This window comes from Trichoderma evansii, assembly GCF_050947405.1.
Source record: "Trichoderma evansii strain SZMC 28006 chromosome Unknown GGI43scaffold_11, whole genome shotgun sequence".
Taxonomy (NCBI): domain Eukaryota; kingdom Fungi; phylum Ascomycota; class Sordariomycetes; order Hypocreales; family Hypocreaceae; genus Trichoderma; species Trichoderma evansii.
In genome coordinates this window covers 118,874-144,803 of record NW_028145195.1, presented here as the reverse complement: position 1 = coordinate 144,803, position 25,930 = coordinate 118,874, and the positions used below count along the sequence as shown (strand labels likewise).

General features: G+C 45.8%; 7 protein-coding genes across 7 annotated transcripts; 3 read left to right on the top strand and 4 right to left on the bottom strand.

Moving 5' to 3' along the window:
• Positions 1-1,439: 1,439 nt before the first annotated feature.
• GGI43DRAFT_423105 (general substrate transporter) lies at positions 1,440-3,353 on the bottom strand (the record flags this gene model as incomplete). Its single annotated transcript, XM_083208194.1, has 7 exons — positions 1,440-1,791; positions 1,841-1,997; positions 2,054-2,142; positions 2,233-2,948; positions 3,007-3,093; positions 3,157-3,268; positions 3,325-3,353. 7 exons carry the CDS (start codon positions 3,351-3,353, stop codon positions 1,440-1,442), a joined length of 1,542 nt encoding a protein of 513 aa, XP_083060050.1.
• A 943-nt stretch (positions 3,354-4,296) lies between these two features.
• GGI43DRAFT_427660 (glycoside hydrolase family 28 protein) lies at positions 4,297-5,847 on the bottom strand. The gene has a single exon (XM_083208855.1). It carries the CDS (start codon positions 5,606-5,608, stop codon positions 4,391-4,393), a length of 1,218 nt encoding a protein of 405 aa, XP_083060049.1. The 5' UTR covers positions 5,609-5,847; the 3' UTR covers positions 4,297-4,390.
• A 1,046-nt stretch (positions 5,848-6,893) lies between these two features.
• On the top strand, positions 6,894-7,997 carry GGI43DRAFT_405905 (putative pectinesterase precursor). Its single transcript, XM_083206094.1, has 2 exons — positions 6,894-7,026; positions 7,095-7,997. Exons 1-2 carry the CDS (start codon positions 6,910-6,912, stop codon positions 7,959-7,961), a joined length of 984 nt encoding a protein of 327 aa, XP_083060048.1. The 5' UTR covers positions 6,894-6,909; the 3' UTR covers positions 7,962-7,997.
• A 2,629-nt stretch (positions 7,998-10,626) lies between these two features.
• GGI43DRAFT_405904 (beta-glucosidase) lies at positions 10,627-13,421 on the bottom strand. Its single transcript, XM_083206093.1, has 3 exons — positions 13,157-13,421; positions 11,358-13,088; positions 10,627-11,262 (listed from the first exon to the last, which is right to left on the bottom strand). The coding sequence occupies exons 1-3, from the start codon at positions 13,215-13,217 to the stop codon at positions 10,853-10,855; spliced, it is 2,202 nt and encodes a 733-aa protein (XP_083060047.1). The 5' UTR covers positions 13,218-13,421; the 3' UTR covers positions 10,627-10,852.
• A 1,253-nt stretch (positions 13,422-14,674) lies between these two features.
• On the bottom strand, positions 14,675-17,235 carry GGI43DRAFT_405903 (glycoside hydrolase family 3 protein). Its single transcript, XM_083206092.1, has one exon. The coding sequence runs from the start codon at positions 17,132-17,134 to the stop codon at positions 14,747-14,749; it is 2,388 nt and encodes a 795-aa protein (XP_083060046.1). The 5' UTR covers positions 17,135-17,235; the 3' UTR covers positions 14,675-14,746.
• A 3,781-nt stretch (positions 17,236-21,016) lies between these two features.
• On the top strand, positions 21,017-22,062 carry GGI43DRAFT_405892 (uncharacterized protein). The gene is made up of 2 exons (XM_083206091.1): positions 21,017-21,598; positions 21,686-22,062. The coding sequence occupies exon 1, from the start codon at positions 21,252-21,254 to the stop codon at positions 21,591-21,593; it is 342 nt and encodes a 113-aa protein (XP_083060045.1). The 5' UTR covers positions 21,017-21,251; the 3' UTR covers positions 21,594-21,598; positions 21,686-22,062.
• A 4-nt stretch (positions 22,063-22,066) lies between these two features.
• Positions 22,067-23,472, top strand: GGI43DRAFT_427653 (uncharacterized protein). The gene is made up of 2 exons (XM_083208854.1): positions 22,067-22,586; positions 22,638-23,472. The coding sequence occupies exons 1-2, from the start codon at positions 22,131-22,133 to the stop codon at positions 23,277-23,279; spliced, it is 1,098 nt and encodes a 365-aa protein (XP_083060044.1). The 5' UTR covers positions 22,067-22,130; the 3' UTR covers positions 23,280-23,472.
• Positions 23,473-25,930: the final 2,458 nt, after the last annotated feature.

Genomic DNA, 25,930 nt, shown 5'->3' with positions numbered 1-25,930 from the left:
TATCACGCGGATTGTTGAGAGAGTAGCTTTTAATGAGGTGCAATTGAACCCTGGGCAAAATAACTGAATGGGATTATTCGGATGATATAATTCACTAACTTCAGAGTGTCTAAGGCTAATTACTGCGAGTTACACCTACCTTCTCTACTCATGCGAGATTTGGAGAAGATTATTAGGATATCCGTCGGGTGAGGGGGTAAACTTAATCTTGCACGAGTTGCCATATTTGGTCGCAACTACTATACCAATTATCAAGGGAGTGATCTGCAAATTATACAGCTAACACTATAATATAAACCTCCCATATTAAGAATACAGGAATCCAATATTAATACAGGGCATTATTCGACGGATTGAGAAACTCCCGTCGGATCGCTATCATTTGGACAAGTTCGAGACTGTGACTGGCCATTGGTTCTTGTTTGTAATTGAGAGCAGTCTCAATTCGTGATGCCTTCTTCTGAGTAAGGTTTCAAGTATTTGGCTGTATAGTAAAGGCAAATGCCAAAGAATGTCTAATCTCGGCGACTGCTTCTTCGGTTCTGAAGCTCCCCCGACTCCCTCTAGTCTCGCCGAGCAAATCCACTGAGCCAGTCGTACGAATTGTAAGAGAGTGCATTTAATTGGTTTTACGTCTTATGAAAGCTCAAATGCTGGATCAAATGGCATACCCAGAACCTGAACCCTCAGCGTGTATGGGGCGGAGATGCTATGACATTACAAGGTGCCGATAAGGTGTGGATCAACCATAAAAAGGTAAGCTGACGGATATGGGATATTTCCCCAGATGATCGCCAGCAGCTGATGCAAGGCCGGCAATGTTACCCGCTCCAATAATGAATTCGACGGTGTGGCACCCTGGTCTGCTCTGCACGCAATCATTATTGGACCTTATTGCTCACTGATTTCGAATGCTACTGTGCCTTCGCTGGAATTGAGTTCACGAAACCATACGCGGGGACTGACTATAGTGCCTCGACGATCTTCTTTTACGGCGTTTACAACTGCTTCTAAAATAATAGTAGCCACATCTTTAACATTAATACAAATGCCTAGCTTCTCCTTGAGAACAGCTATTTCAACAGCGCCACATTGCCAATAGCTCCCATACCGTTAACTACTGGGTTTCATATCTATAGTGTGGTGTGCTGACAGTCGATGCTGTCGAGGGTGTAGCTCCCAACTAGGCTATATTTGCGAGCAGAATCAGCTGGCTAATTTCAGGGAATGGACGTAGCCAATATATGCCCTATTTATATGGAGACATATGCGAAAGACATGCTACCCAAATTTTGAGATAAGGTAGTTCAAGTAGCACGCTTGTACATTGTATATTAATATAAGACTATCCCAGTGTGTCACCATATGAGACCAACCCAAGCATCCGACCTTAATACAGGTATGAACATCGAATTTGTCATCTTCGTGATCTAATCCAATCAGACCCGATCGATCTCCTCGACAACTTCTCTCTGACCTGTCGCCCCCTTATGCCCTCCGGACATGTGTGCGACCGTGCTCTGACCCTCGGGAACGCCAAGTATCTGGGCGCCCTTGTCAACATGGTTGGCGCCACCGAAAAGGACGTCAATCTCCTCAAGTGGAATTTGCTTAGTCTCGGGGATGAAGAAGTAGACAAAAACGGCAAGGAAGATATTCGCAGCCATAAAGAAGTAAAGACACTTGAGGCCCTCGTTCTTTAGGAAGGTTGGAAAGAACTGTTGGAAAATAGTATTGGCGACATTCTGCATCTGCGAGCACATGCCAATAGCCTGGGCACGGACATTCATACTAGACAATGGTTAGCACTGGAGAATTATTAGGTAAATGGTAACCTTACCTAAAGATCTCTGAGGTCCAAATCCAGGTCGTAGCACCCCAAGATGGCTTATAGAAGAAGATGAATAAGAATAGCAGGAATACAATAGAGATGCCGACTGGTTTAGTCTTGGTACCATTGACATCAGGAGTTGTCTGGCCGATAACAGGAACGACCACTATGCCAGGTTAGCATTATACCGGGTGGAAGCAGACTCCTAGAATAATTACTTACACATGCAGAGACCCATACCAATAGCGCCAACAATAAACAGCCAGCGACGCCCAAAACGGTCGGCGGTCCAAGTTGCATTAAGCGTAAATCTAAGTGACATAAAGAGTTAGATATAACAGACTCGTCGTCATTGCTGAAGACAATTTAATAGAAATAGGCATGCAAATAATTGTGCTTACAGAATTCCAAAGGTGGCGTTAAGAGCGTTGATGAGGTTAATTGTTTGGGTCGATGTGAAGACCTTCTTATAGATCGCTGTGGAATAGCTATTAAGCGTCCCTTGTCCAGTAAGCTGCTGGCCGACATTGATGATAAACGCAAGATATAATCGCTTGCGCACAGAAGGGTCTTTAAATAAAGCGCTATAGGTATTGCTGATGGATTCTTTTTCGTACTCAAGAGCCTCGCGGATAGCCATGACCTCGTCCTCAACCTCTTGATCAGTATCACGGATTTTGTGAAGAGCAGCCCTAGCAGCGTCAACATTTCCATTCTTCTGGATATGCCAACGCGGCGATTCGGGCTGGAAAGGCAGCAGGATCATGATAATTATGGGGACCATGATCTGGAAAATAACCACCATCTTCCAATCCCATTCACCAAGAGTAGTACGGTGGAGCGAGCAGGCATAGTTGATCCAGTATGCGATGAAGGACCCAACAGAGTAGAAGAGCTGCCAGAAGGCCATGATAACGCCACGGATATGTGGCGGGGCCATCTCACCAATGTATACAGGTCCAGCAGTCAGAGCCATACCTTGGCCAATGCCAATAAGGACACGGCCAGCGATGAAGCAGCCGAGATTATGTCTTGGGGAAAAGGCCTGAATAAAGGTAGCAACGACAGTGAGGAGACAGCCAATAAACATGCCCCATCGTCTTCCCAAGTAATCAGCCTACGTTACGCACATATTAGTTCAAATAACCTCCAAATAGCTGTATGAAGAGACTGACAGTAGGCCCGCCCAGGAAAAAACCAGAAACGATGGCACCGATCGTATACGCCGTGTTGATCAACCCGATTTTATATGTGTCTTGATTCTATGCAAAAGAGGTCTCACAGTCAGGTACCAAACCAGTCAGTCAAGTTAACCGACTACTTACGGCATCGAGATCGAAGTAGGCTAGCCAGTTGTTTGAGCCCTGAAGGGAGTTGAAGACCGAGGCATCGTATCCATAGAGAACCATACACATCGCCGCCACCAACGAAATATACCTACAACATGGAATGAGTCAATCGAATACCGTGTAAATGATCGCGGATGTCCTCACCAGTTGTAAATTCTCTTTGAGGAGACCATCTTGGCGGTATTTGCAAACGGCGAAGCCTCCTCCTCGTACCAATTGCTTATGACAGAGTTTATAGGTACGCGCAGAATACAAGCTGCGAGACTGGAGTACCAGTTAGGAGGGATTGAGGATGAAAAAAAGACGAGCAGGTATGACGGGTTAGATATAGGCGAGGATAGACTTAAAGGTTTATCAGCCTGCAGGGGAGCTGAATTTAGATCCTTGCTTAGGTGGTTCCACATGACCCTTTGATCGCATCTTGAAAGGATCAAGGCTCTGCGAGCTCCAAATTCAATAGTACAAGCTTTAAATCGACAAGCGAAAAATTAATCCGCCAATGGATTCTGGCTTACGAGGTATTGCTAAATACATGTAGGTACTGAAAATACCATTGCCCAGAAGAAGAAGACCGGACACGTGTAGCCTACTAGCGCCAACCTCCCGGCTAAATCCCTTGCCAAGTCACGATACCTGGAGTAGCTTGATAGTGTATTTATGCAGCTAGTGAGCCGAGGGCTGTGGTGTTGCGGGCTCACTTCTTTAGTTCCTAACAGGGTGCGCCACGTTTCTTTAGATGTTATCGGCTATTAGTTCCGAAGGCATATACTAGAGGGATCTTATGTGGTTGGTTTGCAGCAAGATTATTACTCTATGACTTCTTATATAAAGGAATATTGAACTGCAATATTTTACTACAATGTTGCTTAGTTTATAGTTTAACTCAAACGTGGCCGGTGGACTGTCCCCTTTGCTGGGGCAATGTGGATATCAAGCCGCGCCTGTCTCCAACCCCATCCTTGTTGGCAGTCATAGTAAAGCTTCAGCATGTGACTTTTATATACAAACTGGAGATGTAGCGCCAGCGGCGTTTGGACGACAAGTTAAGACTAGAACTCAATCTACGTTGCTTCCAGCTTATAGACCAAGACAAATCATGAAGCCAGATCTAGCAGTGTTTTATAATGCTGTACTATGCGGTGCTTCTGTGTGTAATAACTCCCATATCTCAATTCCAAATCATAAATCTAGCAATAGTGCTTTACATAGCTCACCCACTGGCACCAGAAGTGCACGACACTCCAAGATTACTTGGTGTGTTGGCACACTGAAATACAGCCGATCCTGTCGGCGGCTTCACAGTGATATTACTTAGAGTCAGGCCACATGTCCCAGCAGCTGGACAGTCGAGGTTTGCGACGTTTGGCGAGTAGTGAGTGCTCGTTGTCCCTGAAAAGTTTTTAACTACAACGCCTGATATCTGCGCCGTGCTAGGATTGGCTTGACAGTACGACGCATCCTCCCCGTAACAACTTTGCACCTGAAAGGCGTAGTCAGTGTTTTGCAAGACAAAATTCTCAAACGTAACATTGGAGACCACTGATGTGCCGTGGTCTGGTGGCCCTGGGTATAGCTTGAGACCCGCCGCCTTGGCAGAGTTGATCATAGTTGCGCCGCTGACAAGGCAATTTTCAACCATATCCTTACTTCCTACGCCACTACCCAGGCTACCGACAGAGATCCCGTGGCTGCCTGTGCAGGAGATGTTTGTGATGGTAGCGTAGCTACAGCCTGGCTTGAGCGCGACACAGTCATCGTCGTTGGTGACAACCGCGCCGTCGATGGCCACATGCGTCGACTGGCCGATGTCCCAACCGTCAGTATTGTGCGCGACATTGGCGCTGGCACTGACGGCGTATAGAGTGATATCCGAATACGTGACATTGCTTGAACCGCCAGTGACGGAGTGGAAGACATTCGGGGCACTTTTGAAATAGATATTTGACAACTTTACATTCTTTGAGTTGTTGATGTAGAAGAGTGTCGGTCGTTGGTATGATGAATTGGCTGCGAATAGATCCCAGGCGGCCTGGCCGTTTCCATCGATGATGCCTGTGCCTGTGGCAGAATACACAGTAGCCCCTGTAATGCCATCCATGAGAAATATAGCGCGGCGTCCCCCCCAGTAAGTCGTGTTGGATGTCGCCTGCAGGGTGCCCTCGATTTGTAGAGTACATCCAGAGCAGCCCGCGAAGCTAAATGCAGTGTTGATATAGTAGGTAGTGGACTTGGGGATGACAATAGTTCCCGATGGACAACTGGCAATAGCGGACTGGATTGCCGGCGTGTCGTCGATGGAGCTAGAATGCCCAGCAACCGGAGTGCAGGTCGAGGCTCTCTTCACCACCCATGTGGGAGGCTGTGGCGTTGCCACAGCCGCGCCATTGACTGCTACGGCCGCAAAGAAAAGAGCAGCTGCCAAGATCATGATTTGAGATGAGTATAATTATAGACTTCGTGTTGGTTATTCCTACACTAGTCATCATATCGCATTTATATAGTCGACTACCAGGCATGCTTGCAATGCGCACGATGTCATTTGAACTTCACGTACACACTCTTAGCACCTTGATGTAACACTAATTGCCTGTATATGTTCTCCCTTTCCTCATAGTCACAACATTTATCCAGAGTTTGGATCGTGATGCTGGACGATGACAGGGATAGAGGTTAAACGGGAGACTAATAGTTTTTCCCGACGCTATTTGTGATCCGGGGTAAATGTGGATGGACGTTGGCCAAAATCTGCAAGCAGGGCTAGTCCGCCACTAACTCTCTAGTACCATTACGTGACATGGTTGTAGATCCAGTGACTCCTCAGTTGTTCAATAAACCTCAGAGTCTAAACAACTCCTGGCTTCAACATGTCTATTTAGTGGCGCAGTGAAGACCATCTTTCCATCGTATGCAAACATATGAAGCCCGATACTCTATGTGCCGGCAACTAAAGAGCGCAGAGTCATCAGCAAATACTTTAACAACGTCGGTTCGTACCTAATTTACCCCAGAGTGTGACAAGCCTCGGATCGCTTCCGAAAGCGGCAATATTGTTGCAGCCATATCAAGTCCAATCTCTGGTTGTGCATTCTTCCATTAGAACTACCCTCGGTGTTCAAATCCCGAGACTGCATAAACCCCAGGTTGTCACCCCGGGAATTAAAAGAGCTTAGGGTGGCGGCAGGAGACTATAATGTGGACGGTATAGTAGCGCACCAATAATATCCCAGCGTCAACAAGAGGCTTATACACGTTCCGAATCACAGGAACAATACCAGAGAAATTGTAGCGAGGGTCCGAGGTGCCACCCCCATGGACACGTCCTTCATAGAATCATGCAAGAGCGGGACTTTTTCCCGTCTTTTTTGATCTCAGCCGAATGCACGACTGCAACGCCAGTTGGCGTCATTCCACTATATTCCAATTTGAGGCCTACAGTTGATGCTGAGGCAGTCTCCCAAATATCACCTTCAAATAATTATGCCAGGCTTCCTTTTGGCGATTGGTACCCGTCGGTTCCAGACATGGAGACAAAACAGAAAATGTAAAGAATGACAAAGTGCCGACGGAATTTCCTCACGATTTCGAGCCTCTCTTAAAGGGTTGCGACCATGATGGCAAGTTCATCCACCATTGTCAACCGCCTCTAGTAGTATGCATTAGAATGACAAAGTTCGACTATTGAAAGTCTGCCAAGCTGCTACGTAGAGTCCAATGAGCACTATACACAACATGTTCAAAAATATTGTTCCCGTGCTTTTGCTCTTTCTCAGTGTTGGGACAGCAAGTCATACAGCGCCGCCTCAGGGAGCGAAAGTTGTCGCCTTATTTGGGGCACAGTATACGTCGGTAAGGCCAACTACAACAAATTTGGTTCTCGGGCAGATTACATACCTAGTGCTAACAAAAGCGTACAGCTCCAGGCAGCCATCGATTCAATTAATAAAACTTCTACGGAGACGACGACGATCTTCATACAGCCCGGAACCTACACGGGCCAGACCAACATTACTTCAGGTTATAAAGGGAAAATTATAATACAAGGATACACCACGAATGAACAAAGCTATACTGACAACGAGGTAGTTTTGACAAACAATCTCTCCTCAACGCTGGCAGGCGGCAATGTTCAAAGTAGCACCTTGCGCATACAGTCGCCCAATGTAGCCGTATACAACCTCCGTGTTGAGAATACAGCAGGCGCTGGCAGTCCTGCTCAAGCGCTTACAGTTTCTGCCAGCCAGGTCGGATTCTATGGCTGCGCCTTCACGGGCTATCAGGATACAGTGTATGGGCAGTACACAGACACTCTGATGAAATCCTCGTACGTTGAGGGCGCAACTGATTTTATATACGGCGGTCAGAATTGTACTTTCTGGCTGGAAAACTGTGACATCGGCTTCAACGGAGAAACCGGTGGTTACATCACAGCATCAGGCCGCGAGAGTGACGACGATGCCTGGTACATTATAAACGAATCGCGTGTCTTCGCTAAACCTGGTATCAACGTTGAGGCTGGCAGTGTCTATCTTGGGCGTCCTTGGCGTGCATACGCCCGTGTAGTTTATCAGAGCACAAACCTAAGCAACATCATCAGTCCGCAAGGCTGGAACCCCTGGGACAAGGGCGCTGACCTCAGTAAAATTTACTATGCCGAATATCTTAATATCGGCCCAGGAGCCAATACCAGCCAGCGCGTTTCGTGGTCACTTCAACTCAGCAGCCCTATACCTATGGACACTGCCATGCCGGGCTGGAATACTTGGGTCGATCAATCCTACTAGATATAGTTAAGATAGAAGATATACAGCTGAAATATGAGATATATATCAAAGCCACTAAACCATATTGTAACGATCCGTTATACCGTTAAGCCAACCAGGGCTAAAGATTAGGCCAATAATCACTATTGTAGCAATTACTGTAACGGAACCAGCTATTATAAGGGATTCAACTGTTACGGGGAACCAGGTCGTAACACATATCATATGTGATTCAGGGTTTAAATATAGCATATGCGACCTCTTAGCTCTAAGTAAGTGAATAGAAGTATATTACCATCTTATATGGTATATTAGTCTGCAAACTCAAATATCCAAATTAAAGAGATGATAGTCCTCATTCGTTCGAGCTAATTCATATGAACTTAAAACAGGTTCCTAAGGTTATTGTTGCACTAGGTCATAGCCAGAGAAAGGAAAATGCTAAAAGTCACGTACTAGAAGACGGGGACAGTCATACTTGGTCTCTTCCCGGGGTTCCAATTGGACACATTTCATTCAGAGGAACTATCTTATGGTTACTGAAATAGTATTATGCGTTTTGTGCTCGCAGTGCTCGATAGTCAACCCTTCGCAGGCGGACAGGGCAGGGAAGAACAGGGCAGGGCAGGGCAAGAAAACAGTAGCCTATTAACAGCATTGTCATCTACCTAATTGAGCTGATCCGCATTATTTGGAACACATTCAAGCGCGCTTTAACGTCTAATTACGGCCCTTTCTCTTCGTCAGAAATTCCCAGAGCAAAACTCCAGACTTAAGTATCAATGTCTTTTTACATGGATTGCAAGGGGAAGAATAGCGGTGATAATGGCTGACGACATCAGCTGTGAGATTTTACAGGAAAGAGCTGGAAATATCTCAGATAACATCCCTGGGGTATACAAATATCTGACATGGGGCACTGTTACTGAATGCTTAGGGTATTTATACGGGCGAGCTAGAAACCGAATGCGACGAGACAGCCTGGATATTAGACGGCCATTTTCTAGTCAAGGACCTAGCAATTCTAACTTATATCTGTCTAGTATACCCTTTACGACTCTATCGCTGTCTGAAAGTGCTTTAACAAATATTACTACTGAAGAACGTAATACCACAGATGGATATGGACCCAATATTGGTTGTTTCTTACCATGGAACAGGTGAAAAAAATTTACAACCAGACATGCTCGCACCTGTTAGATCGGCTCCTAAGACTCTAATAGAAAAACAACACAGTAACAATGCAGGGCTTGTAGAATTTTCACATCTAGCATCAGATGAATCTGGCTGGGATGAGCTCACACTTGGGTGCCTAGCATCTAATTGCAACTCAGAAAACTCTTTCATAACTGAGCGGATATCGACATCGGAGTTCAAAGTTGAGGATTCTTGGATATCCACAATCTCAATTGAAGAGACTACCAGAAGAGGGAATATAAAACTCCCTAGCTATGTGAGTACGCTAGGGGCCGCTCAGAGGGCGATAGCCATTAATAACAAACAGATCCATAGCAACAAAACACCCAGTGATCAAGCATCAGATGCCTTAGATTACGACTCTGGTCCTAGAGAGCCCAGTGTAAGGACCAGCTCGAAAGCAGAGGACATGATTACAGATGTGGAGAATCTCTACAACTCTGGTGTCACTATAGGCATCCTTGAGCAGGACTCAGTCCTAAAAGCATCATTAAAGAGAATGACATCATGCTTTAGTTCATTAAAAATCGCAAACTCTTCAAGATATGATTCAGGCATTCTGAATGAAGCAGATAAGTCCAAGACTAGTGCAGAAAATATTAAAATGAAGCCTTTTTAACTATTATAAAGTCTAAGCCTGGAATGTGTAGAATGGCCACGGTTTGCGTCAGAGTAGATCATCGTGATCTCTGAGTCCCTGAAATATATCAAAATAGAAATACTCTTAGTTCGACCTAGCAGGTATTTTCACATTACATATCTTCAGTTTCTATTTCTTCCCCACACATCATATGTAACTGCTTTTTATTTAATACTGCTAAGATAAATTCTGTTACTATAGTTTCTTTTTCCATATTATTGTTGTCACCTTGTTCTTCGTGATGTCTCTTCTTTATAAAGACTTTTCGTCTTCCCGAAATCAATTCCCTAGTACTTATTCTCAGAGAAGCTATCGTAGTAAAATTACCTTTCTTTCCGACTCCTATAAGAGGACCCAAAAACTGCATAGGCTCTACTGTTAAATTGGCAATGATGGATTTAATTATCAATATTTCATTACTGGCTGTGGCTATCATGTTAAAAATGCTGTTCAAAGCCTTAAGCTTAGGGCTCTATGATCTAGGAGAAGAATTAATATAAAGATGAAGATGAAGATAAAGACAATGCCCTAGATCTTCAAGATCAGGCTAATTCTATCCCACTTCTTCTGCTCCTGACATACTAACTTCGCATTAGTAAAGCTGTTCATGGCATTCTGCATTATAAAAATGGATAATACGATCGGCTAACTGTTAAAATATATGATCAATTGACTTAATTAACCACTAGTTAAACTGGGCAGAGAGCGTTTACTTATACTAGTATATAATAATCCTCTAATATTATCCTTGTACCGGTACTTCATGGTTTCTGCCCCCTTTTCAACACTAACATTACAATAACTAGCTTATTACTTGAGAAGGTACGGAGGCAGTGAGTTTACAGTTTATCTTGTCTCTGGACTATCTTTATTTAGGTTATATATTATTATAACAGAGCTAGCTAAAAAGCTAAAGGCTTAATATATTATAAGTTTCTTCTTCTGTTATTTTGCTACTTCATCTGACCAATTCCAACATCGCCATCTGTTACCAGTATATACAATGCAGCCACCGCAACTTTGCTGGCTCTAGTTAGACTTCCATCATAACCCTTTTCATTTTCTCTCTCTCCATTTATGAGACCGAGAAGCTACCAGTCAAGCGAATATCTCTGCTGCTCGCTCCGACGCTCACGCCAAAAGTTCCGGATGGCACCACCCACTGCTGCGACGACACGTCCCAGTAGCTCAAATCTCGCTTGCGAATGTTAAACGTTGCTGTTCCGCTTTGACCAGCCGTCAAACTGAGTTTATCAAAGCCACGAAGCTGCCTCACAGGAGTTCTAGGCGCAGAAGACGGGTAGGTGATGTACAGCTGGGCAACCTCGGCACCCGTTACTGCTCCAGTATTCTGGATACTAACGGTGACAGTGGCGACATCCTGGAAAAGATCGCTAGGGCCTCCAGGAATCACAGCCCCAGTGGCTGGTCCTGACTTGGCGGTGGAAGTGACGGAAAGGCCAGAGTAGGTGAAGTTTGTGTATGCTGCATTATTTGTCAATCAGCCAGGCATTTCACTCCAACATTCATATCTTTGTCGCACAGTTCTTTCTTTCTTCTCCTTTTGGGGAAATACTTACAAAGTCCAAAACCAAACTCATATCGTGGCGTAATCCCTGCATCGTCAAAGTGCTTGTAATCAGTAAACAGCCCCTCGCTGTAGTTGTCGTTACCTGAAGAAATTTGCGTGTTATAGTCGCTTGCGCTCTTGGCAATCGTATAGACTAGCTTTCCAGACGGGCTGACGGCTCCCCATAAAATATCGACAAGCGCATTGCCATTCTCCTGAGAGGGAAGACCCGCCCAGACAATAGCCTTTACTTGAGGGAGAGCGACAATCTGCTCCAGAATAATGGCACCCACAGTGTGAACGACGACGATAACATTGCTGTTAACTGCTGCTACAGCCTGGACCAGAGCAGTGCCGTTATGCCACGCGTTCAGATCATTACGATCTCCTGCGTTGCCCTCAACAGTGATGTAGCCTTCGCCTGAGTCTGCAGTGATGACGACAATGGCAACACTTTTGCCGCTTGCCGCAGATGCGCCGGCTGAGGTGCTATCAGTGCTGCTCAGAGTGACTGTGGCGCCGATCGAAGAAGCCTTTGTATTAATAGCATCGTAAGGCGCCACAAAGTATGGGTAATTGGCGGTGCCAGATCCCCAACCCATTCCCAAAGCACCAAGATCACAGCCATGGTCAGAACATGAGGCTGAGTTATTGGCGTGAGCGCCGACAATGGTGGCTGATCCAATGAGGGCGATGCTCGAAGGTGTTTTCAGCGGTAGAACATTGCCGTCATTCTTGAGAAGCACAATGCCGTCTCTCGCAATGGCTCGTACGTTGGTGTTGTGAGTTCCTTGAACATTTCTGCTAAAGCTGACTGACGGATAGCCGGAATCTTGGCCCGTCAAATACCACGCAGCAAGGATGCGTGTCACCATATCGTTGAGCCTACTCAGAGGGACCTGGTTGCTGTTCACAGCATTGGTTAGAGCAGATCCCCAGTAGATGCTGCCACCGTTGAAGTCGGTTCCAGGCATAGACATATCGAGACCCGCCAGTGCACTTTGAACGGTCGAGTGTTGTGCGTTCCAGTCAGTCATGACGTATCCAGGGAATCCTAGTTGGTTCTTCAGCAGTGTCTGTAGCGTATATGTATCTTCGCACGCATAAGTGCTATTGACTTGGTTGTACGAGCACATAACAGCAGCCACATTGGCGTTTACGGCATCGGCAAAGGGCCACGCATAAAGTTCATGAAGGGTGCGGTCATCAGCATTGCTGGACATGCTCTCCCGGTTACGCTCCTGCTCATTGAGGATGTAGTGCTTGGCTGTTGCTTGCACTCCTGCACCTTGAATGCCGGTGATAGTTGCAGCCATCGCCAATCCAGCAAGATATGGATCGGGACTAAAGCCCTCCCAGTTACGACCGCCTTGTGGTGTCTTTCCTAGCGGTCCAGCCACTGGTCCCAAAGTAACATGAACACCTGCGGCCTTATTCTCCTGGCCGATGAATTGGCCACGTTGGCTAATTAAGTTTAGATCCCATGTTGAGGCGGCTTGGATGCCTGGCGTGAAAGCTGTATTGCCCGTTGAGAACCGGATACCCAGTGGTGAATCCTGAAGACACAACTGTGGATAGCTAATGCTTGATGCTGGAGATGTATTTCCAACGCATGGCCCCTTGTTCCAGCCAACGCCAGTGACGATGCCGACTTTATCCTGGAGCGAGAGCTTTGCCAATGCAGTCTGAGCTTTGGTATAAGCAGTGGCCCATGGGGAGCCTGCTGGAGGGGTGACTGCACCTGCACATTATACTTTAGCATCATGCTATACTCCATTATATAGTTTCTTAGTTTCTGGATGTACTAACTCTCTGCCCTTACAAAGGGCGTTGTGGCAATGGCTAACGCCGCTACGGCTGTGTAAAGCATTTTCCGGGAGGTTAAATGCAAAGAGACGAACAAAAGATGCACGACATGCTCCCAAGGTGAAACACGAAAAGCCACTTCTCTACCTGCTATTTATGCGATTTCCAACCCGGAATTACTAAAAGTTTCCCGTATTATTTCACCTCATTAGCTTCTTGATTAAGGCGCCTACGGCCCAGATAACGTTACAGAGATGATCATCAGCTCGGCAACATTGCGGAGAAACCTAGTCGCTCCAATACCACCCACCTTTATGTGCCTGTATAGTGCACCGGCAAATTCCATTATAGTCAAGTCTTCAACGGAGATTCTCGGGGTTGGCGCGTTACTGCAAAGGGGAAATACTGTATTTAGGGTTGTCGCCTAGGAAGGTTACATCTCCCCTTAGACATGGATAAGGCAGTGATGGCGATGACTATTAAAAAAGGAAATTCCAGAGCTTAAAGTCAATATTAATCGACATTTTGCTTCCCAAACTGAAGAGAGTGCCGCGGCTAGGTATTTCTCCACTGCCCAGCCTTAGCAGTGGGTCAGAGGATTAATAAAGGCTTGTACGGAGTACTACTTGCTCTAGCTGGCTAAACTAACGGGAATGTTGTCTTGAAGCTTCTTTGGTCAGACGTTTATCTCAATGTCGCCAACTGCGGATCGTGACCGATCAGACTCATCAGTGGCTTATTTCAATTAAAGCCGCTGTCAATAAACAACTGCCGGACGGCTTTTTAATCAAGATTTTTGGGCAAAAAGATAAAAGAAGAACAACAGCCAAGGGTTATGGCGCGATTCCGATGAAGCTTCAAGAGGCAAGTGTTGTTTTGGCATCAGCCGCTACTACCAAAGAAGAAGGTCACCTGGATTTCGTCCTCTCTGGATGCAACTCCAATTTACAAAAGAATGTCAACATGAGGCAAACTAAGAAGCTTGGCTTGGAATTTTTCCAGAGTGCCGCCGTTAATACTTGCATGATCGTCGCCGTGACACACATTTACTGCCTGTGGATTGGCCAATGGTGGCCGACCATTCAATTGCTGAGGTATGAGTGGGATTGCATGTGAGTATGGATAATTGATCAAGGCAGATTCTGGATTAGCATGAATAACAGAGTATTAGCAAAATATACTGTCTATCAGCATAAATAGCTGCGCATTAGCATGAATACATGCGTGCTAGCGCTCTGTCGATCCGCTTAAATGAGAGATGTCCAGCCTAGCTGTAGACTAAAGTCGCAATTACAACGCAGGTACGCGGTATCTCACTGCGCGCAATGCCCTTGAACTGGGCTTTATATAACTTCTACAGATGCTCCAACTGGTAAATATCCATTAATTATTTAATCGTAAATGTAGATGTTCATTTCAGATACATAATCGCCGGCCAGAGTCCGCTGATCACTTCGGACATATACAAGTTCCAGTCACACATTAGCCAAAATTCACAGGCACCGCGGAGAATTACTTTAATGCAAGCAAAATACAACTGTTTTTATTCATCATTACTACCGTTCCGTCATAACTAAATCATCGAATTAAAAATTATGGAGAAGTAGCCTTAATCTCCTGCTCCTCAAGCGGCCAGTTCTCAAGCGTCACCTCGTCGCCAACAAGCTCAAACTCCAACTTGACAGACTCATCCGTGTTCAAAACAAGCTCATACTTGCCTGGGTAAACAATCTTGTTTCCAAGAGAGTCGACTCGGGAAAGAGCGTTGAGAGGGATGGGGATGCTGAGAGTAGAAGAGTGGCCAGGATTGATAGTGGCAAGTCTGTCAAATCCAACGAGCCACTTGTTCGGGTAGGGCTTGGGGCCGGCGTTGCTGGTGCGAACAAAGGCCATGGCAGAGTAAGGAGAAGCTATCTTGCCAGAGTTCTCAACGTTGACGGTGAATGTGAAGACCGGGGCCTGTTCACTGTAGGTGTATCCAGGGTGAGCAGCTCCAAGAACTTGTGAAGCATTAAACTTGAGGGTAGACTGCTTGCCCAGAGTCTCCTTGAAGGTGGTGTAGAAGATACCATCGCCAAATTGGTAGACGGGCTGGCCAGTATACCATATGTAGGTCTGTCCAGGGTTCTTCTTTCCATCGGGGCGAAGGTTCATGTCGTTCTGAGCGAACTGGTGGACGTACTCGGCAGGGTACTGAGTCGAGACCAAACGGCCAGCCGGGGCACGCTTGCCAGATAGGATATCGAAGAGAGCATAACCTCCTGACTGGCCGGGATATCCACCCCAGACAAGTGAGTTGACCTTCTTGTTGTTCTTGATAGAAGATGAATCGACCTGACCACCGCCCATCTGAAGAACGACGAGAGGCTTGCCAACTTGGCTGAGCTGCTGGATGAGATCAAGCTGATTGCCAGGCCAAGCGATGTCGGTACGATCAGCACCCTCTTGCTCGACGGTGTTGTCAATGCCTCCAATATATATGATAGCATCTGATTTTTTAGCGGCAGCAATGGCCTTGGCAAAACCAGCGGTGCTCTGGCTGTTGATGTCTGTTCCAAGCTCGTAGTTGATCTCGTAGCCGGCCTTCTTAGCAGCTTGAAGAGGGCTGATCAGGTATGGTGCAGGGCCAAAGTAGTTGCCTTGCAGCTGAGTAGTGGCGTTGACCCAAGGTCCAATCAGGGCAATGCTGCGGACCTTCTTGGATAGAGGCAGAGTGCCGTCGTTCTTGAGCAAGACAATACCCTCGACAGCGGCTTCGTAGGAGATGTTCCATGCATCGGTCTTGACAACGTCGTTCCAGCCGAGGGTGCGGTACTCGTTCTTCTTATCAAAGTATCCGAGACGGACCAGGTTGGCGTACAGACGAGTGACTGAGCGTTCAATCTCACCGCGGGAGACAGAGCCAGCCACAAAGGACTCGTTCAAGTGCCATGGGTAAGTCTGACCACAGTCAATATCGGTACCGGCCTTCAGACTGTCGGCAGCGGCGGCAGATTGGCTGTTGGCGTAGTTGTGAGGGTTCCACACGTTGTAAATGGCATCACAATCAGATGAAATGTAGCCCCACTCAGGGAAGCCCCAGCTCTCTCGCAGGAGAGTCTGGAGGAAGAAACTGTTTGAGCAGCTGGGAACACCGTTGACGGAGTTGTAGGCGCACATGAAGCTTCGAGACTTGGCATATCGCGACGCGGTAAGGAATTGAGGAGTGTAGTATTCGGAGAGATCCTGCTGGGTGATGATGGCGTCGAAGCCCAGACGAGACTGGTTGTTCCAGTTCTCCAAGTCATATCCGGCAAAGTGCTTTGCCGTGGCAGCGAGCTTGAGGTTCTCAGGGTCAACGCCGCCCTGGATGCCGGTGATGTACTCGTAGGTGTAGGCAGACGTCAGGACGTTTGCATCTTCGCCGGGAGTCTCTTGGCCACGGCCCCAGAGAGGGCTTCGGAAGCCATTGATGTTGGGTGCATAAACATCTAGACCGTAGCGGCCGCTGTTGCTGAATGCACGGGCTTGAGTCGAGATGATGCTCGCGATCTGGTTGATCAATGTGCGGTTAAGAGCCGCCATTGAGAGGATAGGCATAGGGAAAGAGGTTCCCCATTCGAATTCGCCGCCCTTTGTGGCAAAGTTGGCACGATCCAGGCCGTGGAGAGCTTCATTCCAGACTTGGTAGTTTGGAAGACCCAGGCGCGGAACACCAGGGCCTGAGTTCTGGGTGTTTAGAATCAACTCCTCGAGGGTGAAGAGCGAAATCAGGGCCTGTGCTCGCTCGACATAGCCGGCAGTGCTGTCACAGACGAGGTTGTTCTTCAACGGGCCGTGGTCGCAGTCTGGGAACGACAGCTCGAGGGTGGCAAGAGTCTGGGGGAAGAGATCAGGCTGGCCCTGAGAAGAGTAATTGGCGTAGGTCTGGTTGTTTTGCGCCAGCGCGGTGCTGGGCAGAAGGGCCGTCAGAGCGGCGATGAGAGCTGCGTTGGAAATCATGGTGATTCGTCCAACCGAGATCCTTCAATGGCTCATGATCTTCTCTCTCTTCTCTTCTCCAATTTCAATTTCAGGAACGGTCGATATTTATTTAAATTGGCGGTATAGCTATGACGATGCTGCACACCCTCCCTGCAGCTATACATGACTGTAGCTTATTACCCCATACAGGCAAGATGCTACCCCAGCTCTTGGTGTGGTCGGATACAGACAAACAGACTCCACAATGCCAATTTTTCTGCACCAGGATTTCCCGGCATCTCTTGCCATTTAGCCTGAATATTAGCAAATGCCATTCCGCCAAGTGGAATGACGGGGAGATAACTATCGATGACGGGCAAAGACGGGAGGCTGACTTGGCTTTTTTTTTTTTCCTGTTAACTAATTTCAACCCCATGCTAAGCGGTTTGGTTTAGTGTTTTGTTTTAGTGTCTATTTTGACAGCTCTCGCCCATGTCCTTGTCGATCACCATTTTATTATTAATAGCCGGGCCTTGTTGTTTTCTCGTTACTATTCTGTGGTTTTCTTTTTAGCCAGTACTTCCGAGAGGTCCTACATTTGATCTTCTGGTCACCGGCTAAGTATACAAAAGCGGGGAAAAGCAGGTTACTCTGGAGAGGAGCTGCCCAGGTTGCCAGGATCACGATCACGCCAGAAGCGAGAGTAACCGTGTGGTCAGCACAATCTGGCTTGGGGAAAGTGCGGAGTAATGCTACTCTGGTGCTTCTGATGAAGATATCACGTAATGATCCAGAACAAAACACACAATGGCTCATATGAAAATTGCTGTATGTCTACAGTAATACGGTAGCCTGTACTTCATATTTCTATTATGCTACATATAGAAGTATCTTCGCTTTACCATGAATCAAGCCTTTGTTGATAGCTAAACTATAGCAGATTCAATTCTTTTGAAACTCTTGATCAAAATTCCAATTCGTTGTATATCAAACACATGTATTTCTCCGCATTCTGAACTCTACCAGTCATAAATAGATTCAAAGTTTTGTAAATGGGTGGAGAAAAACGTGGTATGGTTTCATACAATGCACCCTTATTGCATTACCTTAACGAAGAGCTGAAGAGTCGCTCCAAGTATGGAAGCAGTGATCATCAAGTGTGTAACCGAAACTGTAAATAAAGAAACTCGCAACTTGACGCTTCTGAAGTTCCGTATCATCCAGACTGTGCTTAATCAACAGTTCTGTAAGACCAAACATATGAGCATCAAAGAAAGCATCCAGCCTCGTCACTCGCCGGCTAAAGTACCAACCTATTACAACAAGGCGGAATAATCCTACTTGCGGTCAACATATCCCCTGCTCCTTCAATCCCTGATCCTTCCCTACAATGTGTGCTGAGAATGAAAAGGATATTGCATTCCAGCCTTGCGAGACCATCTAGACCGTCAAAAGTACCCTCAGCCCTTCCATGTGTCCGTCTCGTGTACAAGTAATGCCAGTAGCGTTGAACTTCCCCTCATACGCATGTGGAGGATTTCCATCCGGATTAATGGTTAATATTAAATAATATGCGGCCAAGCCAAACTAGTTACTACAAGTAACTAATACTATACTTTGCCTCAATACTGCCTTTCTTTTTCGCTCTAGACAAGCTTGTGCCTGAGCCCTGAGCTGCATAGACGGACATACGGAAACCCCCCAACTTGTTAAGTCAACTCGCATAAGATGCGGATCGGTGGCTTGGGTTCCCCGCCGGGCCGAATGCCACATTCAGCGCGCCTTTCCACATCTGGCCCATAAGATCTGGGGCGCCGGGTGAATTGTTCCTGGGCTGGGCCTCTAGTTTTGCAACCCGCATTGGTGCCAAGAAGGCTGTCATTCCACCAATTGGTCATTGGTGGTGCAAATTTGGGGTCATATCGGTCGAAATTTATAATTTGCCCCCGATTACAGGGAGAAAGTCCCCTGTACATGGCAGATTGATGGTGTAAAATGCTAAATAGTATGAAAATTTTGATGTAGCATCACGTATCTGGTACCTGTGTGGGTTGCATAGATTAGTACTGCTTTCTTCCACTCAGTTCGAAAACAGGCCAAGTAATCTTGGACAATTATGACTGCTGTCAATTAGCCGAACAAAGTACACACCTAGAATAAGCTGCTTAATTTGATAGTTTTAACTGCATATAGTATATTATGGAGGGTGTTGCGAATTGCGCTATTGAATAAGGATCAAATGGTGGAGATTTGGGCAGTTGTTATCCACGCCCTCTGCATACACCAGCCATGATAATTCATTAAGAATAATAAAAGTCAAACATCCCGTGAGACTTTACTAACATTTTTCAAACAATAATACTGACAGAATAATTTAACCTAAGAGCCTATGAAAGAGTAGCTTGGATCCTCGCTCGAGAAATCTTAATTCGCCATGCTGCTGTGTAGGGTATGCTACCAGATTCAGAGTGCTTTTATAACGATGATGGATACTTCAACTTGCCATATTTTACACTGCGCACTCCTTTTAATCAATTCTAACGGTGATGGAAATATCGATCCTAGGCGCCATTTTTTGTTTAATTTTCGCCTTCGATGCGTCCACGACTACGGTAATCGAAGGATACTAAAGCAACACTTATACTGACATTGCCCAATGTCTAATGATCTCTTTTATATTTTTCAGTCCATTTCTTAATTAGAATGCACTATTGCAGCGGAATATTCAACTTTCAGAGCAAAATAGTATACCCGTTGTGAGGAACACCTAGTATAACCGACTTTTCAGCTGTGTCAGCGAGAGCTATGCGGAAATCAATATGAGAAGAGCTACAAAGCCCAGATTTATACATAAATTTTCTCTGGAAGGTGAGTTATATAACTAGTGAACATCTGCATACTATGTTCATATTAACTCAATGGACAATGGGACGATATATTTGAGAAGATTTATGACCGGCATCCACTGTCCCTCAGCTTCTTGATATAGGATGCCTGTTGGTTCATCAAGATCTCTGGCCTGCATAATCCACAAAATAGAACCCATGCAACCAAAGTTTCGTACATAGCATCTTGCAATTCGTGGTGGAGAGGCCACCCTCCCATAACTCGCGGCCGCTAACCTTAATTCTGGAAATGACAGAGTTTCATCATCGGGCAGCTTTCAGGCGAACCACCAGACTGGGAGACTCTCTTATTGGTCAATAACGCAAATGAGCTAAGCCGATAGTTGGTAATTTTGAATGTGACTCTTCATTGGAGCTACAGCATGAGTGTATTGCATATACGGCAGCTCTGATTGCACTGTGTAGGCCACCATATATATAACGCACTCTGCCACCTGTAAAATAGTATCAGTAGCAAGATTTGGGCGCTTTCTCCGTAGTAGCTCCAGCATATGCATCAAGCTATCAATTGGCTAGCCGTAATACTTCGTATATTTGACGAGGATATTATTTAACTGCTTTGATTATTTGCTTCATTCTTAGTCAAATTAAAACTCTCTCTATTGCATATGCTATGATTATGATAATTCTTTCGCGTGGCAAGAAGAATTTGCCTTTGTTCATTGTTGGCTACCGGGAGGATGAGGTAAAGATATCGAGCCGCGATATTACTCATCAAGACACCCTACCTAGGCACATCTGTAGCTCTCGTGTCATTGTGGAAAAATGCTCATAGGACGTACATATACCTTTTGGATACACAAATATACACAGAAGTCCAATTGGGGTTGGATTACAGTTACAGAGCATGGGACGATCAGATGAGATAAGATAATGCTTTAGTGCTGCATAGGACACATATTAAATGAATTAAAACAGAGAAAAATTGAAATAAGAATCACCTAAAACATTTGTTTATGAGATATTTTTTGTAAAGATAAAATATCCAACAAAATTTCCTACATCAGATAAGGCTGCACTTTGTAAAACATCGAATGCTTAGTCATCAGCTAAAAGATGTTCCATTTTCTATTCGCGCGCATACTGAAATTACTTGTCTTATGGCTCTCCCAGCAGACTGGAAACAAACCGCAATTGTACCAATTACATCGGAGTGAGCCTCCAAGAACGACTTGATATATAAGTTCAATTTATCATGCTCTTTTACGGTGTTCAGACAACCAGTTGTTAATAAACTATTAAAACTGAACATGGGCTTACACGTACAGCGACTTGGTGCTGTAAATGTAATGAAGCTCTTGGTGGTACTGACATTGGCCAATGTCTTGAATCTTGTGTCGCCATCACCTGCGTCATCTCCTACGTGTCCTGGAGATCTTGTTGGGGAACTCTTCTGTGCTTTTCCTCGAGGTTCTTCCCTAGCTCTTTTTATTCTCCGTGAACTAACCAATCCGGGATTTGCGGAGGGGTCATCGAACCATGAATGGCCTTCTGGGATCGCAGCTGTAGTGCCGTTATCAATTATGGCATGGCTGTGCAAGGCTTATACTGCGGTTCTAAAATGTATAGGAAACAAGAAGCCCAAATTCTAACATCTCTGTAGTTTCCAATTGGTTAGTGTGTTCATACCGTTGTCGCGAAACGGAAAATAAAGATAGTTAGGTCTAAGACATCTGGGGCTTACAAAGTGCCTACATGAACATGTAGCTCAATGATTTTAGCGGCTCTGGCTGTGGTTCTAGGGATCCTTGTTTGTCGCTTAACCGCTCATTATGGCTGCGAATAAGATGAGCCGTACTGTCATAACAGGTATGTTATGGACTCTATTTGAAGCGTCCTTGCAACTCAGCAGCGATTTCGCAATTGGATCACATGCGCCTTCTTTAACACAAACAAAGACCTACCTGTAACTAGTTGTTCGATTCGTAACCCTCTTGCGAATCATCTCTCTTTTGCTCGCTGTTGCCTAAAAGCGGACTTGTTTCAATTGGGTACGGTACCAGATCCACAACAACTCAAACCGCCAATAGATCCGATCAGATAATAGAGCGCAATCCAACTTTTATATAAAACTTATAGGATGCAATCAGTCAAATATCCCTCAAAGTAAGATAACAAGCAGCGCAAATATGACACAAACTTTGCCAACTACCACTACTATCAAAGGGCCAAGCGGCCCGTTGAATGTTGTCCTTGGGGAAGCAACTCCCGAGCAACGCTTCCCATGGTGCGCAGTCGTCACCGCTGCTTTCGCGCCATCCTTCCCGGCCTCGGCTTTTGAGGCACATGAGGAGTATCTCGCACAGCACCCACTGACTGTCAACCAAGGCACACGATTCTGGTGCATATCACTGGCAGACGACCCAAAAGTTGTGCTCGCAGTGACCAAGACGGTACGCCGCCCGTTCCTTGTTCGGGATAGCGAGTCTGTGCGCGAAGAGAATGGCTACTGCATCGGCTACGTCGGTACTCATCCGGACTATAGACGGCTAGGGCTTGCGTCGCTGCTCATCAAACACGTTGCGGAATGGTTAGATGGACCAGCTGATGCGGCGGCGAGCATGCTATATACCAGTGTTGGCGATGTACGTAATGATAGCCCCAAGCCGAGCTGTTTTTTACCAATACCTGTATAGTTCTATGTCAGCCAAGGCTGGGAGTTGATACCCTCGATGGTATCGAACATAACGCATCCCTCTGGCGAATTCCAGCCAGGGGATCGCGCAGGCCTCCCCAGCACCCGTCTCTTAGCCGACGAAGAGATCTCAGCGCTGAGCATGCGCGATGTAGCGAACTTGAAGGAAAGCTTTGACAAATTGGCAGTTGAGTCAGATGAGGTGCATGTTGCTGTTATCCCATCGGCAGAAATGGTTACCTGGTTGCACCAATGGGGCGATTTCCTCAATAACAAGCTGCGTAGTGGCGAAGGGCCCTATCCGCATGGCGCCATCTGCGAAGCTGCCGACACTTGGATATACTGGCATTACGGCTTCAAGCATCTGGCAATAGATAGGGTGGTTGGCCAGGGCTCACCCGAAGTTCTGGCTGCTTTGCTGCTAGATGCTTTGGAGGAAGCCCGCAAGTGGAAATTCCCCAAAGTTGCCATCTGGGAACCAAGTACTGAACTGATTCGTGCATTGGACCTCATTTCGAACAAGGCTGGCGTCGAGGTGGAAACAATGACGAGGCCGAACAGTATTACTTCGTTAAGGTGGAAGCATTCAGACAAGACGAAGAAGACCACTCTTCATTTGAATGAGACTTACGCGTCGTGTTGAAGGACGCGATCGATTAGGAATTCAGTTCATGCCCCGAGTATTTATGTCATGGCGGAATCCTGCAGAAATAAAACGGAAGCTGAGTACATGTAAATTTTTGTGGTCATGTATCTATGTATACACGTATTGTTTCAACCTTATTACCCAGATACTCAAAAGGAGCTGAAAGCATCCGCAATTGCACAAATGCACACAATTCAATACGGCCTATGGGGAATCCTCCGGTAGCGCACCATCAGTCTAAATGGAACTACACTCTAATATGGCTGCGTTTGACGCCTTCTAGCGCATTCACAGCCAGAGCTTGTTACTGTAAACCATCACTACCAAAAAGAATCCCTGAGAATCTGTAGCGGTATACCCATCCTGTCCATCTGCCATCCACATGGCTTCGTCTCGGTCATTGGCTGGATTCATATTATTTGAAGCAATTAGACGAAAGGTAGCGCTTTGTGAATCTTTGGTAGAACCCATGCGATCACGAAGATGGAGGCAGAGCGACTTTCGTATCGGCTGGAGTTCCTCAGCTGTCGGATTGTTAGCCAAAGGTCGCTGACACAGTATAAGAAAAAATTAGCAAATGATAATAGCGAGTGGTGTGCTCGAATGTGGTGGTGTGTAGCACATCTTTGACTAACTGACGAACAGTTACCAGCTGATTACGGCGATCATTCGCGGAAAAGAGGCGAAGTATATTGGCCAAGATGAAAACATCGACGTGTGGGCGACTTGAGCCAGTCAAAATAGCACTAACGATGGTTATTAGGCTACATTTACTGTACTCGGTGAACGTAGTAGCTGGGATTCTGCAGATACGAATCGGTCCGAATTTCTATTCTCCAGCAGATCATCTATGACTTTATGTTTCACGACATCTGGCGCATCTAATTTGAGTAAAGCTGGCGTCGTACTATTTACATCATCCTGAAAGTGACTTCTTTCTCCTTGGCGGAACTTCTATACTTATTCCGACACTATTAGGAGAGATCCAAAAGCATTTCAGCGTTGATCTTCCAACAGCCATGATATGCGAAGAGATATTATTTCTGGCTCAGGTTGAAGATATTGAGAGAGCATTAAAAAAAGAGTCGAGAGATGATAAATCAGTGTTAATGACCTCAATCGATTTGTTGAGGCTGCTTCCTTCAATCCGTACAAGACGCCAGCTAAGGCTCTCCCTAAAAGAATTAATGTGTTTTTAACCGGAGCGACTGGATTTGTCGGGGCATATCTGCTGCAAGAACTAATAATCGACTCAAGAATCGAAAAGATATCTTGTCTAATAAGAGCCAAGACACATGAGGATGCATCCAGGCGACTATCAACCAATCTTACAAAGTACAGGCTCGCACTTGATGACTACCTTGCGTCTAAAATCGAGACTATACTTGGAGATTTTAGTAAACCAATGTTGGGTCTTACAACAACTATGTACTATAATCCGGCCAAGCAAATAGACATTATTTATCACCTTGGGGCGCAGGTCAATTATATCCAGCCATACTCCAGCCACTTTAACGCAAATGTTATTGGAACTCATAATATAATACGATTTGCCTGCGATATACATCAGAAGCCATTTCACTACGCCTCTAGCGTCGCAGCTTTTGGCCCAACAGGACTAATGAATACCGACTGCCTGATAGCTGAAGATGATGATCTTCAGCTATATTTTGATCATACAATGCAGTACGAGGGTGGCTAATGATCTATTGGGGATTCATATGGAACCATGTCCGTATGACGAATGGATAGAACGTTTCAGTGCTCCAAATATAGACGCGGGTCTTCTAAGGCTTACTCCAATATTACCAGCTCTCCGGGAAAGGGTGTTAGAAGGTAGAACAAGGTGGCAGCTTTATGAAAACATGGCGCGATTTAGCATTGAGAATACCTTGAACGCTATTCGAAACACTAATGGGGATGAGCGTCTTTTAGCAGCTATTTCTGCTGACGCATTCAAACGCTATCTGATTAATTGTCTTGAGATAAGAAAGCGTAAATAAAGAAGCCCCGCTTCGATTAGTTTAACTGATCATTTGCTCATCTAATTAATTATGCTTCTGTTGATTTACCTAAGTATTCAATATAAGTTGAGAGTCAAATAAATATTTATTAACCGTTCAAAAGGCTGCACCTAGTTTCCGGTTTGATGACTAGATCAGACGTCTCCGCAAGTAATACAGCAGCGTGAGTGCAATTAAAACATGCGGATAGTGAAGCGATTGCTGGGCGAAGCGATGGAATATCCTTGCTGCTAAGAGACTTTCGCTAAGTCGCTTCCTACACCGTGTCGCACATTCTAGGTCTATATACCACTGGATTGGTTGCATTCCAAATCAAGGTAGCTCCCGCAATACCTACCCCAACTACAGTAATCTCAGCTTCCAGCCTTAAACTCAACCTATGCTAAACTTCAGTGGCTGTTTCTACATTCTGACAGCACCCACGTGGATCGGATTACCACTGGAGCATGGTATGACACCCCCACAACGCGCCGACTTTGTATGCCGCGTCAGCCGGCTGTATTTGAGTCCTTGTCAGTTTAGATTGACGAGAAGTTATAGTTGCTGCCGATTGGACACCTTTTTCACGTGGGATGTAACCCTGCACTGGTGACAATCGCGAATCGAAAGACGGTCGCTCGAGAT

What these genes read in the sequence shown, in the direction of transcription:
- GGI43DRAFT_427660 (XM_083208855.1), bottom strand. Translation starts at nt 5,608, where the DNA reads ATGATCTTGGCAGCTGCTCTTTTCTTTGCGGCCGTAGCAGTCAATGGC.
- GGI43DRAFT_405905 (XM_083206094.1), top strand. Translation starts at nt 6,910, where the DNA reads ATGTTCAAAAATATTGTTCCCGTGCTTTTGCTCTTTCTCAGTGTTGGG. An exon ending in TTGGGGCACAGTATACGTCG is followed by an intron (nt 7,027 to 7,094) that starts GTAAGGCCAACT and finishes AAAAGCGTACAG; the next exon opens with CTCCAGGCAGCCATCGATTC.
- GGI43DRAFT_405904 (XM_083206093.1), bottom strand. Translation starts at nt 13,217, where the DNA reads ATGCTTTACACAGCCGTAGCGGCGTTAGCCATTGCCACAACGCCCTTT. An exon ending in GCCCTTTGTAAGGGCAGAGA is followed by an intron (nt 13,089 to 13,156) that starts GTTAGTACATCC and finishes TATAATGTGCAG; the next exon opens with GTGCAGTCACCCCTCCAGCA. An exon ending in TGAGTTTGGTTTTGGACTTT is followed by an intron (nt 11,263 to 11,357) that starts GTAAGTATTTCC and finishes CAAATAATGCAG; the next exon opens with CATACACAAACTTCACCTAC.
- GGI43DRAFT_405903 (XM_083206092.1), bottom strand. Translation starts at nt 17,134, where the DNA reads ATGATTTCCAACGCAGCTCTCATCGCCGCTCTGACGGCCCTTCTGCCC.
- GGI43DRAFT_405892 (XM_083206091.1), top strand. Translation starts at nt 21,252, where the DNA reads ATGGGCTTACACGTACAGCGACTTGGTGCTGTAAATGTAATGAAGCTC.
- GGI43DRAFT_427653 (XM_083208854.1), top strand. Translation starts at nt 22,131, where the DNA reads ATGACACAAACTTTGCCAACTACCACTACTATCAAAGGGCCAAGCGGC. An exon ending in TATATACCAGTGTTGGCGAT is followed by an intron (nt 22,587 to 22,637) that starts GTACGTAATGAT and finishes ATACCTGTATAG; the next exon opens with TTCTATGTCAGCCAAGGCTG.